Source organism: Schistocerca cancellata, chromosome 10, assembly GCF_023864275.1.
Source record: "Schistocerca cancellata isolate TAMUIC-IGC-003103 chromosome 10, iqSchCanc2.1, whole genome shotgun sequence".
Classification (NCBI taxonomy): domain Eukaryota; kingdom Metazoa; phylum Arthropoda; class Insecta; order Orthoptera; family Acrididae; genus Schistocerca; species Schistocerca cancellata.
In genome coordinates, this window is record NC_064635.1 from 35861913 (window position 1) to 35880984 (window position 19072).

Sequence of the window (19072 nt, forward strand, 5' to 3'; positions counted from 1 at the left end):
TTGTTTTTAAGCAGTTTCCCACATCCACTGAGGCAAATACTCGGCTGGTTCTCATGTTCTGCTGCAGAGACTATAATATTTCCCACAAAAATGAAGTCAGAATAAAGATGGAATGCTATGTTGCATTGTGCCTCTGAATACTAATTGCCCTGAGATGGGAAAATCACAAATGCTAGGGCGAGACGAAAATGATTTTGTTAATTTTTCAGGTAACATACAACTTGGCAAAAAAAACTCTCACTGCGCATGATTCTGTGTGCATTGCCATTAGTTTTCCGACTGTGATGAAACCATGCACACCGATCACAGTAGGAGAGCAATAAGTTGGCTGATGGTTGACCATGTTCAAATGTAGTACAGTATGATGAAATACATCACAGTGCACAACAAGAGCAATCTGACTACATATAACAGACAATTTAGACTGCTGGTTCTAAGCAGTGTAATGCTAATATGGATGTGATAGTACACCGATAGTGTGTAATGGTTGTATCACCAAACCTTCGCTTCCCAGCGGAATTAAGCTGCCGAAACATATATTTCTACAGGCAATTAGTGATATTGAAGGTACATGTTCAATAAATAGTAAGTCATTTTAACTCAGTAGTAAGATTATTATTCACAATTAGCTTAAAGATACAAATATGGCATTCTTACATGCATCTGGACAGAAGGGATTGGTAGGACTCTAAGGAAATTCCTTTGTATCATATAAAACCAGAATGAAATTAATCCATTAACTTTAATACATTGTGATGAAGACTGTACATATATCTCTACATAGTACTTAATTAAACGACAAAAATTAAATTATTACATCACACAACGCACAAATGCTTTGACCGTGCACTAGATGCAAACAGGAGGGGTACATAGATTCCTCACCGGAAGGGAAGGGAGGGAGGAGGGAGCTGGGAGTAGTTTCAAATTGCCTTTGGAAGAGGTGACCCCATCATCACAAGTCTGTATATGGGTGTGTATAGTCTCTTAAGATTTCCGTGTGTTCAGGGTTATATGAATGATGTATGACATAGGCTATTCACAACCTTGTAGGTGTGGCTGAAATTTTTGCATGAAACATAATAAAAAGCATTTGTTGCTGGCATTAATGTTACATAATTTGGTATTTGTAGACATAACATCCACAATACCCTGATTTGCAAGTAACAGAGCCCCATAACGTTTCAGTTTACTAAGAAAGAAGTTAAATTATGGCAGTATTGAAAAAGAAACATTGGTGCTCACTTTATAGAGTAGATGCTGAGTCACAGACATACACAACAAAAAGATTGCCATACATGTTGGGTTTTTAGCCAAAATGCCTTTTCCTAAAGTAGGCAACACACACATTCACACAAACACAACTTACACACTCGCGATCGCTGAGGCCAGACATTGAGCAACTGCACATGATGGGAGAAGCGATCTGGGTGGTGGTGCTAAAGAGGAGGCTTGGAACTGGAAGGGGAAGGGATAGCAGGTTGGGGAGGAGGAAGATGAAGTGCTGCTTGTGGAAGTAGGCAGTGACGTGGTGGGGACAGAGCAGGGCAGCTAGATGCAGTCGGGTAGTTTGAAAGGGGAGGGGGGGAGGAGCAGAAAAGTATTTTCTATTATTAGAAGATAAATTACTGTGTTTGTAAGATGTTTGTTGTAAATATATTTGCAGGTGATGAAGGACTGGTCAGACTTAGAGGAACGCTACCAGGATATGCGTGCCAGCGACCCTCGAGCTGCCGACGACTTCAAGCGCCGCATGACACAGCGGTTCCAGATGACAGTGCAAGCCCTGGAGGAAGAGGGGGATGCAGAGAAGCACCAGCTGGTCGCCATGCACCAACAGCGGGTCGCTGCACACATCAAGGAGCGCAAGAAGGACGCCATGACCTGCTACACTCGTGCTCTCAGCGACAGCCCACCAAATGTAAGTGCCAGTTGGGAAGAGTTGTGCTCCTGCATAAGATGAAGTGTTACACAATGGATGTTCAGGGCAGGAGACCAGCTACCCAGTATTTTTGATATTTTGACATATCCGAGATATACTGTATGGACATCAACAGTGAAAAAACAAAGACTATGCATTCTGCAGGAAATACCCATTACGAAGGAATATTTGTTTGAAAATAAAAGTTCAGAAACAGTGAATACATTCACATATTTAGGCTGTAAACTATCCTTCCTGGAAGAAACAGGCATAGCTGAGAAAGCCACCACATATACAGGGTGTTTATAAATGAATATCGGGGCTTTAATACTTTATAATATTTATTGCATTTAACGTACAGCTATAAGTAAAATGAAAGAGAAACTCAAACAGTTTTACCAAGAACCTTATAAATGTTCAATGTGAGCATCCTTTATCACACGGCACCCATCAGGTGCAAGTGTTTTTTATGCCTTATATGTGGAAAGTTTATGGGCCTTTCTTTTTTTGGTGAACCTACTGTAACTGGCACTTCTTACCATGATACACTAGAGCAATGGCTTTTCCCTCAGTTGGAAGAAGCCAGAGAACTTCATTTTCCAGCAAGATGATGCGGCACCTCACTAGCATAGCGAAGTACGCGGTTGGTTGAACTTCACTGTACCCAAGTGCTGGATAGGCCGCAAGGGGCCCAATGACAGTGCTTGCTTCGCATGGCCTCCACGTTCACCTGACCTAACGCCATGCAATTTTTTCCTTTGGGGCTTCATCAAGAATCGTGTGTATGTGCCTCTGCTACCAGCAGACCTCCCTGAATCAAAAACCAGATTGAAGCAGCTGTTGCTACAATCACTGAAGACACACTTATCAACGTTTGGGAAGAACTCTGCTATAGACTTGATGTGTACCGTGTGACGTGGTGCTCACATTGAACATTTATAAGGCTCTTGGTAAAACTGTTTGAGTTGCTCTTTCATTTGACATATCATTTATAACTGTAAGTTTAATATAATAAATATTATAAAGCGTTAAAACCTCGATATTCATTTATAAACACCCTGTATAAATAAACAATAGGAGTCATTAATACTGTACTGTCATTAATACTGTACTCCAGAAGCACACCAGAATATGTCACTATAAGACCTTAGCAAGATCTGTGCTGTGATATGGCAGTGAGGCATGGACAATAAAGGCAAAAGATGTGAAAATACTAACAACCAGTCAAATGAAAGCTTGCTTTTTGCTGAATACGAGGAACTGTGGTGACGTTTTCAGAAGTAACTGCAATTTGTCTGGGGCCAACATTCCTCACTAGATCATCAGCCACACTGCCTGTCTGTTGGAACTTCATGAAGAGTTTGTGGATGGTTTTCATAATGAGTACTTTTGGAACATTAAATCATGTTTGCAAACTACATCTTGTTGCCTATTGACTGTAATCTAACCCTTGGTATTCCAGTATCAGAAAAAAGTACATTTCTCAATGGAATATATGATTTCTACCTCCTCCATCAGTATGCTAACCAACTTTTACATTTCAGCAGTGGAAATGTTTGCTCTGAGTTGCGGTGCACTATTTACATGCACTATCTGTTGTGATTACAGCACCAATTGTTAGCAGCTTTTTGAACAATTTCAAAACTACTATATAACATTCTTACAGCTTTCACAAAGACACACTGTTTGTTGCACTTATCTATCAGTTTTAGTTTTTGAGATACTTAATTTTGAAATTGGGAAATCTGTCACTGCACATCCTGTATCTTGTAGATTGGTTCAAGAGCATTTATTTGTACTTGAAGGTAGAGGAAATGTTACAGACTTAGCATCTATTTTCAGCTGTGTCCTGGGCATCATTTGGAAGCACATTAGAATTGAGACAGCACCAATGGAATATAATTCATTCATCATTTTTTTATTAATAGTAGTAATATCACAATGAGAACCTTTGCATAATCTGCCAATAATGTATACTGAACTTGAAAGCACAGCTTATGAAAAGTGATCAGAATGTATTATCCAGTGAGGCCAACTGAAGACGTGGCCAATGTGACAGTACTGTTGTGTTTACACCTGAGAATCAGGAAGGGGAGGTAGCAACAGCGTCTGCTGCAGTACCTTCACAGGTCGAGCACTGTCACACGCTACGTGGCCATATGCCAAAGCCTTACATAGCACAGAAAATAAAAATTGTTTGACAATACTGCTAGTACACTATCACAGTGGTATTATTTCACAGTGTAATATATATGAATCCTGTCTGAATAAACCACTAGCCACCATAGTTCTGAAGTCCCATTTTTTTATAAAAATTTAATTTAGTATGCCTTTTTTATTTATGTAACTGGTCTTATAAAGCACAGTTAGCGTAACTGTTGTGACTCGCCGATTATTCAAAGTGCCGCCGCGCAATTACGCACGTCCTCTACGTGCGGCGCTGTCTGCCAGCCAGGCAGCAGCTGCGCCACCTAAGCGGCCAGCCGAGCAGCGGCCGCTAGACTGAGACTCAGTGTTTGATCGAATGCCGACTTGTACACAGGTCAACTTACTCAGTGACTTATATGTGTTGTTGTGTTGTCCGAATTATGTGTTAAATTTGAAGATATAAAAGTAACTGATACTAATAGGAGGATGTGCTAGACACTATGTAAAAGTAATAGAACATCTACAAAAACTTATATGAAGGCTTAAAAATATAATAAAAGACCAGTGGTGATAAACATGTGCTCAATACCTGCCCAGTAAATCAAAAAATACAAAAAGCAAACAGCCTTGTCCTTCCACATCAATAAAAAGTATCATTTATCAATATGTGGACTAATTTATTCTGGCACCTTTTCAAATCAATTGCACAGACAGAATAATTGTTCCCAGCATTTTTGTGTTAGCCTTGAAATCCAGTTCTGAGCAAGAGAAGCTGAGTTTTTGTGACATTGGTATTTCTTTGAATTGTTCATAATATTGCAGAAGCTGCTGATTAATAAAAAACTTATCCATACATCAAAGGCATAGTGTATACACTTTGTTTCTTCTTCTTTGGGATAGATACTGGAGTTCATCTCTGTTAAGCATAGTTCCTTACTATTGTAATTTGCACACCATTGACTTTCTTAATTTCAACATTTTGCAACATTTTGCTTTCTTCTCAGAAATATCACAGCCTTGTTTTTCTCATCATCAGTATGTTTAATGATATTAGCAGCAAGTCACCACTGCTACCTGCAAAGACATTTTTTATTGATCACTTTTCGCAACTGCTCTATGAAGTAACTCCTTGCAGTAATCTGAACTGGAACGTCGCTGTAGGTAACCACATGACCAAATTAGTTTCCACTAAGGGCGGGTCTACACACACTGAAGTGACAAAAGTGCTGGGATAGCGATATGCACATTACAGATGTGGTACCCTCTGTGGGTCTGGGATTAGAATAGGCCCGAGATATTCCTGCCTGTCGTAAGAGGCGACTAACAGGAGTTTCACACGTTTCAGCCTTTATGTGATGGTCCCCTGTAGGGTTTGACCCCCAGTCTTCAAAATTTTCCTGAAGAGCAAGCCAATTGGCGAAGGGTGCCTTACATGATGCAACGTGTCCATCGTGCATTGAGATCTTTAGCCCACTTTGTCGTCGCATTGCAGTCCCATCCATTCTCCACCTCTTGGGCGAGGACACCCTCCTAGGTGCATTTTCCACCATGCACTATGCAGTGTCGCTTTCTGTGTCGATGATGACCATAAACTTCTTTGCACCTGATATCCAGCATGGTAGCCAGTCCGTTGTGGTGGGGCCGCCATGTACCCTGTTGGTTGTAGCCCCCTGACCACACAGGGATTGCTCTGCTGATGCCTGTGCCGTTAACTCCCCACATATACCAAGGGGTGGATTCCCGTCCCCCTGGGGCATTAGGACTCCCAGCAATGGCCGTCCTGCCAGGTGGCCTTTGCTGCGGCTGGGTGGCGCCCGTGGGGAGGACCGCTGGTCGGAGTGGGTGGCATCAGGGCGGATGACACATGATGAAGCGTAGTCCATCATCTCTTGTTGGTGATGAAACACCAGCAGTCTCTAAGCGATCATGAGCTCAATTCAACACACAGAAGTATGACCCCAAATCCTTCCCCTCCCTGGCCACACCATGGGAGGAATGTCAGGCTAAGGATGCCAGCAGATCTTATTCGCCCCAGTACCTTGTATGTTCAAGGGCTGATGGGGAGTCTTTCATGACGATGAAGCCTCAGTTTTTTGTTGAGCATTTAGAGGTCAAGTTTTGAGAGGTGGACGCCTTGACCAAAATGAAATTTGGGTGATTCTTGATCAAAACAGCGTCCTCTGTCCAGTCACAGGAGTTACTCATTTGTGACAAGCTGGGGGATGTTTCTCTAACCATTACTCCCCATAAGAGTTTAAATATGGTCCAGGGTGTCATATTCCACACGGACCTACTTTTGCAGTCCGACAATGAGCTGCATGCCAATTTAGAGCAGTAATGTGTACATTTCGTCCGGCATGTCCACTGGGGTCCGAGGGATAATCAGGTTGCCACCGGTGCCTTCATCTTGGCCTTTGAGGGTGATGCATTGTCCAAGAAGGTCAAGGTGATGGTCTACCACGTGATGTAAAGCCCTATATCCCTTCCCCAATGCAGTGCTTTAAGTGCTGGAAGTTCGGCCATATGTCTTCCCGCTGTGCTTCCAGCGTCACATGCCAAGATTGCGGACACCCATCACATCCCAATACTCCATGTTCCCAGCCTCCCAGCTGCCTTACTCACCAGATTGCAGGATTCTCCAGAAAGAAATGAAAATCATGGAGTACAAGACCCTGGACCGACTGACCTACACTGAGGCTAAGAGAAAATTTGAACGTCTGAATCCTGTGCGTATGACATCGTCTTACGCCCCAGCTAGAACAGTTCTGGCACCATCAGCTCCGCCAATCTAAGTGACCTCTCAGAGCCGGAAGACTACACCTGCCCCCTTGATGGTGGGGGACATTTCCCTCCCTGTTGTTCCTGCACCACCTACTTTGGGAGCAACACCCCCCCCCCCCCCCCAACCATCGAGGACGTCCGTCCCCACTTCTAAGCCGGAGAAGCGTAAGTCTCGCTAGGAAAGGGTCCCTTGAGTCACTCCCTTCTCAGGTTTCTGTTAGTGGGAAAGACTACACCCAACAGTGGCTGAAGAGCCCAAAAGCAGCCGGTCGTACAGCTTCACTCTCATCCTCAGACCCAGAGACTGAGCCAGTGAAGTCCTCCCAGCCAGGGAAACCCAAGGAGCAGTGAGAGAAATCCAAAAAGAAAACCCCTAAGATGAAGGAAATTGTGGTGGCACCATGACCACTGCTACCTACAAGCTCTGCGCCTGATAGGGTGGAGATTTTGGTGTCCACTGAGGTCCTAGATCTGGCCAGACCCTCAGACACAATGGATATAGACTGCTGAGGCAAAAAGTCAGTGGCAGCAGGTGACTCCTCATTCAATGTTCCATGCCTTCCCAGTCACACGATGTCATTCTCCAGTGGAATTGTGGTGGTTTTTTCCACCGCCTCGCTGAGCTACGACAACTGTTAAGCTTTACACCTGCTATCTGCATTGCTCTCCAGTAAACCTGGTTCCCAGCAATGCGGACCCCTGCCCTCCACAGCTATAAGGGACATTACAGGAACCGTAGCGACTATAATTGAGTGTCAGGTGGAGTTTGCGTTTATGTCCTAAACTCAGTCTGTAGTGAACCTGTGCCCCTTCAAACCCCTCTTGAAGCTGTGGCTGTCAGAATAAGAATGACACAGGAAATAACTGTCTGCAATGTATATCTTCCTCCAGATGTTGCAGTACCCCTGAATGTACTAGCTGCTTTGATTGATCAACTCCCTAAACCTTTCCTACTTTTGGGAGATTTTAATGCCCATAACCCTTTGTGGGGTGGCACCATGCTTACTGGCCGAGGCAGAGATGTCGAAACTTTACTGTTTCAGTTCAACCTCTTCCTCTTAAACAATGGGGCCGCCACACATTTCAGAGTGGCTCATGGTAGTTACTTGGCCATTGATTTATCAATTTGAAGCCCAGGACTTCTCCCATCTATCCACTGGAGAGCACATGACGATCTGTGTGATAGTGACCACTTCCCCACCTTCCTGTCGCTGCCCCAGCATCAGGCCCACAGATGCCTGCCCATATGGGCTTTAAACAAAGCGGACTGGGGAACTTTCACCTCTGCTGTCACCGTTGAATCTCCCCCACATGGTAACATTGATGTGATGGTCGAGCACATGACTACAACAATCGTTTCTGCGTCAGAAAATGCAATTCCTCACTCTTTAGGGTGACTGAGGCGTAATGCAGGCCCTCGGTCGCTAAAGCAATTGAGGAGTGTCGGCGAGCTCTACTGCGGCATAAGTGGCACCCTTCCCTGGAGCACCTCATAGCCTTTAAACGGCTCCGTGCCTGCATTCGTTACCTTATCAAACGACGGAAGCAGGAGTGTTGGGAGAGATATGTCTCGACCATTGGGTGCCATACGTCACCTTCCCAAGTCTGGGCAAAGATCAAACGTCTTTTCGAGCACCGGGCCCCCAACAGGTGTCCCCGGTGTTACCATAAATGGTGTGTTATCTACGGACGCAAATGCGATTGCCAAGCACTTTGGTCGAGCCTCTACGTCGGAGAACTACCCCCCAGCCTTTCGCACTCTCAACCAGCAGCTGGAACGGAACATCCTCTCGTTCACTACATGCTGCAGTGAATCCTGTAATGCTCCATTTACAGAGTGGGAGCTCCTCAGTGCCCTTGCACATTGCCCCAACAGAACTCCTGGGCCTGATCGGATCCACAGCCAGATGATTAAACATCTCTCATCTGACTACAAGCGAGATCGCCTCATCATCTTCAACCGGATTGGGTGTGATGGTGTCTTTCCATCGCAATGGCAGGAGAGCACCATCATTCTGGTGCTCAAACCCGGTAAAAACCTGCTTGATGTGGATAGCTATTGGCCTATCAGTCTCACCAATGTTCTTTGTAAGCTGCTGGAATGTATGGTTTGTCGGCGGTTGGGTTGGGTCTTGGAGTCACGTGGCCTGCTGGCTTCATGTCAGGGCAGCTTCCGCCAGGGTCACTATACCACTGATAATCTTGTGTTGATTGAGTCTGCCATCTGAACAGGCTTTTCCAGATGCCAACACACGGTTGCCGTCTTTATTGACTTACGCAAAGCATACAACACTACCTGGTGACATCATATCCTTACCACATTGTATGAGTGGGGTCTCTGGGGCCTGCTCCTGATTTTTATCCAAAACTTCCTGTCGCTCCGTACTTTCTGTGTCCATCCATATCCAGGATAATGGCGTGCTGCAAGGCTCTGTTTTGAGTGTCTCTTTATTTTTAGTGGCCATTAATGGTCTAGCAGCAGCTGTCGGGCCCTCCTCTCACCTTCTTGCAGAGGACTTCTGCGTTTCATACTGCTGCTCCAGTACTGGTGTTGCTGAGTGGTGCTTACAGGGAGCCATCCCCAAGGTGCAGTCATGGGCTCTAGCCAATGGCTTCCAGTTTTCAGCTGTGAAGTTGTGTGTCATGCACTTCTGTCGGTGTTGTACCGTTCATCTGGAACCAGCACTTTACCTTAATAACGATCCACTCACTGTGGTGGAGTGATATCAATACTGGTTGTCGACACTCGATTGACTTGGCTCCCTCATCTTTGTCAGCTTAAGCAGAAGTGCTGGCAGCACCTCAATGCCCTCCATTGCATGAACAACACCAATTGGGGTGCAGATCGCTCTACCCTGCTGCAGCTGTACAGAGCCCTTGTCCAACCCCGAATTGATGATAAGAGTGTGGTTTATGGTTTGGCAGCACCTTCAACTAGCAACAGGAGCTTTTAGGACGAGTCCGGTGACCAGTGTACTGGTGGAGGCTGGTGTCCCTCCATTGCAGATCAGCCTTGCACAACTGCTCACCAGTTATGCAGCACACATTCGTAGTTCCCATGAGCATCCGAATTACCGTCTCCTTTTCCCGCCCATGACAGTCCACCTCCAGCATCAGTGGCCCAGGTCGAGGCTAACGATTGTGGTTCGCATGCGGTCCCTTCCCTCTGAACTGGAGTCCTTCCCTTTACCACTTCTACTTGCGGTCCGTTCATGTACGCCTCCACGGTGTACGCCTCAGCCGCAGCTTTTCCTGGACCTTTCACGTCGCCCTAAGGACTCAGTTAACCCTGCGGCTCTCCGCTGTCACTTCCTCTCGGTTCTCGATGTGTTTCGGGGTTCTGAAGTGGTTTACACTGACGGCTCTATGGCTGACGGTCACGTCGGCTTTGCCTACGTGCACGGCAGCCGTATTGAACTGCAGAGCTGGTAGCCATTTCTTGTGCACTTCAGTATCTCCGTTCATGCCCTGGGGAGTCGTTTCTTTTATGTACTGATTCCTTGAACAGCCTGAAAACTATCGATCAGTGCTAGCCTCGTGGTAGTGTCCATCCAGGAGTCCATCTATGCTCTGGAACAGTACAGTCATTCAGTTGTGTTCATCTGGACCCCTGCTCACGTCGGAATCGCAGGAAATGAACTTTCTGACAGGCTGGCCAAACAGACTACGTGGAAACCACTTCTGGTGACGGGCATCCCCGCACCTCACCTGTGTTCGTTATTACGCTGCAAGGTTTTTCAGCTTTGGGAAACGGAATGGCAAAATCTCAGTACGCACAACAAACTGTGAGCCATTGAGGGGACCACGAACGTGTGGAAGTCCTCGATGAGGACGTCTCGCAGGGACTCTGTGGTTCTCTGCAGTCTCGGCACTGGCCACGGATGGGCGACCCACGGCTACCTCGTGCGCCGTGAAGGCCCACCTCAGTGTAGGTGCGGCACCCGGTTGACGGTGGTCCATATTCTTCTGCTATGTCCTTCTTTGGCTGCCCTGTTACTTCATCTCCGGTTGCTGGACTCGTTATCATTGATTTTAGCAGACAGTGCCTCATCGGCTGATCTGGTTTTACATTTCGTCCGTGAGGGTGGGTTTTATCATTCAGTCTGAGTTTTAGCACCCGTCCTTTGTCCCTCTGTGTCCTCCACTCTAGTGCTTTTAGGGTGAAGGTTTTAATGTATTGCAGGGTGACTGGCTTTTCCTTTTTATTTTCATGGTCAGCCAGCCACTGTAATCTGCTTCCTTGTTTTACTTTCTTCTAATTGTTTCTTGCATCTCTCTGTTGCTCTCTTGTCCTCTTTTGTTCCTTTTAGTGTTTGTTGCCTTTCCTTTGTTCTTGTGGTCTTTCCTTTCTTCCTGTTTTGTGTTATACATCTTGTCTGTTTCATTCTCACACTTGTAGCATTGTTTTATTAGGAACAAGGGACCGATGACCTTGTAGTGTGGTCCCTTTCCCTGTCCTTTAAACCAACCAACAGATGTGGTGGTATCGTGATGATGATGATGATGATGAGGTCCCATACTCCGAGGAGCTTAGGGAACGATGCGGGAGACCCACACCTCCGTACTAGGCAAGGTCCAGCCTTCCTCTGACTGTAATGGGGATGAATGATGATGAAGATGATGATGATGATGATGATGATGATGATGATGACATAACAACACCCAGTCATCTCGAGGCAGGAAAAAACCCTGACCCCGCCAGTAATCGAACCCGGGACCCCTTGCACGGGAAGCAAGAATGCTACCGCAAGACCACGAGCTGTGGACAGTATCGTTTATCGTTTACACAACGTATAAAAAGGGCAGTGCATTGGCGAAGCTGTCATTTGTATTTGGTGATCCATTTGAAAAAGTTTCTGACATGGTTATGGCTGCACAATGGGAACTAACAGACTTTGAACGTGGAATGGGAGTTGGAGCTAGATGCATGGGACATTCCATTTCAGAAATTGATACGGAATTCAATATTCCACAGTTGACAGTGTCAAGGATGTGCTGAGAATACCACATTTCAGGCGTTATCTCTCATCGTGGATAATGCAGTGGCCGACGACCTTCACTTAAAAGACCAAGAGCTGCGGCGTTTTGCATAGAGTTGTCAGTGCTAACAGGCAAGCAACACTATTTGAAATAAACCCAAAAATCAATGTAGGACATACAATGAACATAACCACTAGCTCAGTGCAGTGAAATTGGGTATTTATGGGCTATAGCAGCAGACAACTGGTGCAAGAGCCTTTGCTACCTGCAAGACATTGCCTGTAGTGGCTCTCCTGGGCTCATGACCATTTTGGTTGGACCTTAGATGACTGAAAAGTCATAGCCTCATCATATAAGTCCTGATTTCAGTTGGTAGGAGCTGATTGTAGGTTTTGAGTGTGGTGTAGACCCCACGAGACCATGGACCCAAGTTGTCAACAAGGCATTGTGCAAGCTGGTGGTGGCACCATAATGGTGTGGGCTGTGTTTACATGGAATGGACTGGTCTTCCAGACTTTAAGCTATTTGGAGACCATTTGCAGCCATCCATGGAGGACACATCCTCAAAGAACAATGGAATTTTTATGGGTGGCAGTGTGCCATGTCACTGAGCCACAGTTGCTCATGATTGGTATATAGAACATTCTGGACATTCGAGTGAATGGTTTGGCCACCCAGACTGCCCGACATGAATCCCATTGAATATTTGTGGGACATAATAGAGAGGTCAGTTCACGAACAAAATTCTGCGTTGGCAACACTTGCACAATTATGTACAGCTGAAGAGGCAGCATGGCTCATTTTCTTCAGGGAACGAGTCCATGTCATGTTGAGTTTGTAATGGTTCACCCACCTTTTTTTTCTTTGTTTGTCCTTACTGGCTGATAAATGGGGGTGGGGGGTGGAAGTCAAACACGGACCACTTTAAATGATGTAGCAGACAGGTGCACATTTGCGTTTCGCAGAGTTTTCTTTCACTGTTAACACCCCCAACCCCAGATATACACATTTAATATGGCCAGTGCACTATTGTTTAACGTTCAATAAGCCTTATTAATAGTTTGCAGGCGAACATCCAGTAGTTTACTATTGAACGACTATGACCAGTAAAAACCCGACCACACAGTTCTAGAAGAATAACAAGGCACATATGGAACAGATACTGTCATTGTTTTAACATGTGGCCTAATTGTGTTGCTCATCTGAAACTCGACTGTGGACTGACTGTCTCGGGACCAAAAATCAGGCCCTTATATATCTTCACAATAATAGGTGCTGAAACTACACATTGTTTGATGTTTAATTTACAAAAATTACAGTTAAAACTTCACTCACTAAATTAACTGAATACATCGAAAAATTGTTTCTTTTTAACAGTTCTACTACAAGAGTTAGGCCAAATTATTTGTTTAAATCATGAAATTAACAAATATTGTTATGCAAACAATATTTTTGACAAAACTGTTAATTACTTGGGAATTAATAAGAGCTGGCTTTGCTAACATGTTTTCTAATAGAGCCAAATAGATCCTTTAAGAATACTATTAGTTGTTCCTCCAAATGTTTATAATTAGCATAGAATTTATATTTGTTTATAAGTCAATAATAGAATTTAAGTTACAAAACTATTTCTGATTTCATATTTATATTTGTTTATAAGTCAACAATAGAATTTAAGTTACGAACAATCACTGATTTCACTCTATAATGAAAGATACTAGCTAGTAATAGTCAAAATAAATTAGAAAATCAATTACATACATAAAACTAAGCACAAAATTAGACCTGGTGTTATATTCTTTAAAACCGAGGGCCAACCTTTCTCTTTTATGAAAATGCTGACTATAATCACTTATGTTCATGCTAATTAGTCAGACATGGAAAAAATGAATTTTAAAGAGGCAGAAGAGGGAAGTAAAAATATCCCATCTTGCCTCGTGACAAGTTGCTGCACTACACTGGGCAAAAAAGTGATCCAACACAACATTAGGAGGTATCCCGTGACTTTTGTCACCTCGTTGTAGTTTACTTTGTCAGGTACTACAAGGTGCACTGATAATGTTTTCATCTGTTACTCCTGGTGTATTTCCAGAGTGGGTCTCTTCTAATAGCTGGTAGAACCACATGAAATTTGTGGTTATGCAAAACATCTTTCAGAATGAGTGGCTGCCCACTACATTGACCTAATCGTACTAACTTTTCCTGTTCCAGACACACCGTGTGCAGAAGTGCCTGCAGAAGCTGCTGCGTGCACTGCACAAGGACCGCCACCACACCATCTCCCACTACCGCCACCTCCTTGTCTCCAGCTTCGAGCAGGCCGAGCGCGAGAAGGCCGCGACACTCGAGCACCTCACCGAGATTGACCGTACTGTCAATCAGTCACTGCAGATGCTCGAGAGGTACCGTTCACTGGCTCTCACGATGTTTTAAAAGTATTTCAGTAGCATTTTTTAATGCTTGGGTCCATAGCTAAATTGAAATGTTTGAAAACAGAATTTTTTCTGCAGGAAGTTGTTTTTTATTTGAAATAAACAATTTTTAGTTGATTGATCATTTGAAATTCTTGGGCATTATGAAGCAACATCAAAGAAACAAAAGAATCCCACTATTTGCTTTCATTTCTCAGCATCTCATTATCCATACAGGAGTGTCAAAGGATTGACATTAAGGACAAGCCATGTGTCAGGTCTATTTCTATAAAGAAAAGAGTGCACTCTATATGCAAGTTTCGTCACCATTCCAGCACATTGGAATCTTTCATTTCCTTTCTGTATTTATTGTGGGTGTTCACTTACTTGAAATGTGATCTCTCACGATGATTTTATGACTACTCAACCATTTAAAATAAAACATCTTCAAACTAGTTAACCATTTAAAACAAATGTATTAGTGTACAATGAACACCGTGTATACATGGATAGTCACCTTTCTTGTACAATAATTTGCAGAAGTCTTGTTGCATCTCCTGTGGCTGTATTTCTTCTCAAACTAAAGTGTTTCTCAGCCAAATTTTCCTCCATTACCCATTCCAGCCTTTTATTTGTGATCCTTAACGCAACTTTGTCTTCACATGAAAAGAAGATAAATGCCTTGTGCTCACTGCATTTCTTGTTTCCTGTTTCTCTTCTACTGGAATCATTACCATTGACAGAAATTCATCTGGTCATTTGTCACTGGCATATATTTTGTTGCAAAGCCTCAATATTTCTTATATTTTTTCTTGGTCCAAACACTTGAGTGGCTACATAGGATAATTGAAATGGCCTGGGAGTCGGGACAGGTTCCATCAGACTGGACAAAAGCAGTAATCACACCAATCTTTAAACATGGAAACAGAAAAGATTGTAACAACTACAGACGTATCTCTTTAATCAGCGTTGTGGGTAAAATCTTCTCAGGTATTGTTGAAAGGAAAGTGCGAGTATTAGTTGAGGACCAATTGGATGAAAATCAGTGTGGGTTTAGGCCTCTTAGAGGTTGTCAGGACCAGATCTTTAGCTTACGGCAAATAATGGAGAAGTGGTATGAGTGGAACAGGGAATTGTATCTATGCTTTATAGATCTAGAAAAGGCATATGACCGGGTTCCTAGGAGGAAGTTATTGTCTGTTCTACAAGATTATGGAATAGGAGGCAAACTTTTGCAAGCAATTAAAGGTCTTTGCATGGATAGTCAGGCAGCAGTTAGAGTTGACGGTAAATTGAGTTCATGGTTCAGAGTAATTTCAGGGGTAAGACAAGGCTTCAACCTGTCTCCACTGTTGTTCATATTGTTTATGGATCATATGTTGAAAACAATAGACTGGCTGGGTGAGATTAAGATATGTGAACACAAAATAAGCAGTCTCGCATATGCGGATGACTTAGTTGTGATGGCAGATTCGATTGAAAGTTTGCAAAGTAATATTTCAGAGCTAGATCAGAAATGTAAGGACTATGGTATGAAGATTAGCATCTCCAAAACGAAAGTAATGTCAGTGGGAAAGAAATATAAACGGATTGAATGCCAAATAGGAGGAACAAAGTTAGAACAGGTGGACGGTTTCAAGTACTTAGGATGCATATTCTCACAGGATGGCAACATAGTGAAAGAACTGTAAGCGAGGTGTAGCAAGGCTAATGCAGTGAGCGCTCAGCTACGATCTACTCTCTTCTGCAAGAAGGAAGTCAGTACCAAGACTAAGTTATCTGTGCACCGTTCAATCTTTCGACCAACTTTGTTGTATGGGAGCGAAAGCTGGGTGGATTCAGGTTACCTTATCAACAAGGTTGAGGTTACGGATATGAAAGTAGCTAGGATGATTGCAGGTACTAGTAGATGGGAACAATGGCAGGAGGGTGTCCACAATGAGGAAATCAAAGAAAAACTGGGAATGAACTCTACAGATGTTGCAGTCAGGGCGAACAGGCTTAGATGGTGGGGTCATGTTACACGCATGGGAGAAGCAAGGTTACCCAAGAGACTCATGGATTCAGCAGTAGAGGGTAGGAGGAGTCAGGGCAGACCGAGGAGAAGGTACCTGGATTCGGTTAAGAATGATTTTGAAGTAATAGGTTTAACATCAGAAGAGGCACCAAAGTTAGCACTGAATAGGGGATCATGGAGGAACTGTATAAGGGGGGCTATGCTCCAGACTGAACGCTGAAAGGCATAATCAGTCTTAAATGATGATGATGATGATGATGATGATGAAACACTTGAGTATTTCTCATGGTAAGATATTGCACATACCTCTTTCTCCCACCTTTCATTGCAACTATTGTGGTCTTTATTTCTCCCAGTTGTCAGGCATAAAAGCAAAAGCTTTTGGAACTGTTAGTCTGTTCCTTGGGAAGGGGAGAGGACTAGGTTAAAAGTGAAGTGCATGTCACTCATTTCCCAGAGTGACAAGGACCCACCTAGTCATTATGCGTAGTGTTGGGCCTGGGGGCAGGGGGTAGAAAGAGGGGAGCAAAAGGAAGAAGAAAAAAAGGTATACCCATTTTTCCTGTCCTTTCCCCATCTTCATTTCCCTATCTCTCCTCTTTCTGTTTTCTCCATGTTTTTCACCACCACCCTCTTCTGCCCTTGCTGTCCTAGTTCTCAGTTGTACTAATCATCTCTCTTCATCCTAATCTGTTGTTCCTACTCACTCTGCCTTTACCATCTCTTGATTGAAGCCGGCTTAGTGCTTACCAGTGTACCATCACTGACTTAAGCTTCCTAACTCCTCCCCCTACATCATTTTCTACTCCCATTCCTACTATAGGTGGATTCCTTTCATCCTGGGGTCTGAGTGACATACCTTTCCTTTGTAACCTTCCTTACACTATTACTCTCTTCTCCCTGAGTAAGGACGTAACAGGTCCAAAACATAGGATGAATTAGATAAATAAAGTATTGTAACATATTACCTACATTTCACTGTGTAACATTTGTCTTCTACATTGGTGGAAAAATTTCTACATTTCTACTAACATTTTGAATTATTTAGCATGTTTACAATTGTATTACTTGACTCAAATGACACATATTTAACCTACATTCCAGTGATGTGATGATGTATTCAATTTTGCATCCATTTACTTAGATTGGCTAAATAAAATAAAAAATATATGTAGAATGTAAAACAAAAATTGTTAAATGTCTCTCTTCTAAGTGACTTTTTATTTTATGTCATCAATCTACGTGAACGAAAATAATGCAAAATTCAATACTCCTATCACATCACTGTAACACAGGTTAAATATGTGTCATTTGATTTGTGCAGTACTGTCACAAACATGCTAAATTGCTCAAAATGTAAGTGCAAATGTGGAATTTCTTCACTAATGCAGAAGACAATTGCTATGCAGTTAAATGGAGATAATACGTTACAGTATTTTATTTCTCTCGTAATTCTGCATGAGACAGTTTTGTCATTAGAACTACCAATTGTGTCATCTTGTTGCTGTTAGGTGAAAAATTGTAGCAGATGTAATGCCTATCAAGTCTCTACAGTCCGTGAAAATGGTTCTGCAGCTCTGAATAGCATTGGACAGTTGTTAGAAAATAATGGTATTGTGAATGTAATTACTTTCACATTTATCTGTGCCTATTGCCATTACTAAACATTTCATCCCTTGAAGTAAGTACTGACCAGCAGTTTTGTCTCACAATTTGCTAAATTTTATAGGTAGAATTTTCCTTCGATGCAGTTAACATCTTTATTTCTTCCATTATGACTGGTGGTCTTTTCTCATCACCAACTTCACTCAAGAATTCAAGTTCCACTTTTGTTAGTCTGTGATTTGTCTTACGATCAGATGTTATACATCAGTAAACACCAGCTTAGTCAACATGACAATGTATCTCCCAGAAGTCTCCTGTGACAACACACAATGTGCAGGTATCCGGAGCTGCGCACCAAGATTGGCCAGCTGATGGAGGACTACATCCAGGCCCTACGTAGCAAGGACGAGACTCCGGGCTCTCTCTTGGCCATGACGCGGGATGCGGAGGCAGCTATTCTGGAGAAGTACCGTGCAGATGTTGCAGCCAAACAGGAAGGTACAGTCACTTATTTAACTATTTATTCATCCACAGATCATTTTACGATTTATTAGATGTGTCAGCTTAATTCAAGGTGCCCACCTACACACACACACACACACACACACACACACACACACACACTAGTACCCTGTTTCTGGGCTTCAGGGAGGTCCCCCCATCCTGAATTGAATCCACCTGGCACATTAATGATGAGGACCAGTGTGCCAGCCAGCTTGGTTGTTTGTTTCTATTTAGGCAGATTCCCACAGCTGATAAGATGAATTCCAGGCTGGTAGCCAAATCCCTTCTCAGTTACACAATTTTAAAACATTTCAAAAGTGGCCTCACATTTTTGTGTGGAACAATGCTAGACCCAGACAGATGGGGTACACAAATCCCATCCCAGGGGGAAGGAGTGACAACATGAAAAACCTCTGTCACTAAAATTGCCAAATTCTGATTAATTTGCCAACCTAGTGAAGAAGTGAGATAAGATCAGGAAAAAGAAAACATCAGCTTAATTCACAAATAAAGCAATAAAAATGAACTAATCCAAGAGTGTAGTTACCTGCAAACTTGGTTAATTCCAGAACTCATGCTACACTATTTATTAAAATCTCAGTACTAGTCACTGTACACATTGCACACATGCATGCGCCCACACGGTCACATGCACATATACACATGCCAGTTTGCCTAACATCATGATCATGATGATTCTCCTGC

At 43.4% G+C, this 19072-nt stretch overlaps 1 protein-coding gene across 1 annotated transcript in view; it reads left to right on the top strand.

Annotated features, from left to right (window-relative positions):
- The window catches only part of LOC126106743 (amyloid-beta-like protein), a 142216-nt gene that overhangs the window by 103198 nt on the left and 19946 nt on the right, over nucleotides 1–19072 (top strand). Inside the window, exons 6-8 of the mRNA XM_049913117.1 lie at nucleotides 1667–1921; nucleotides 14042–14232; nucleotides 18201–18361. Of these exons, the coding sequence (XP_049769074.1) occupies nucleotides 1667–1921; nucleotides 14042–14232; nucleotides 18201–18361 (607 nt within the window). The remainder of the gene's footprint in view (nucleotides 1–1666; nucleotides 1922–14041; nucleotides 14233–18200; nucleotides 18362–19072) is intronic.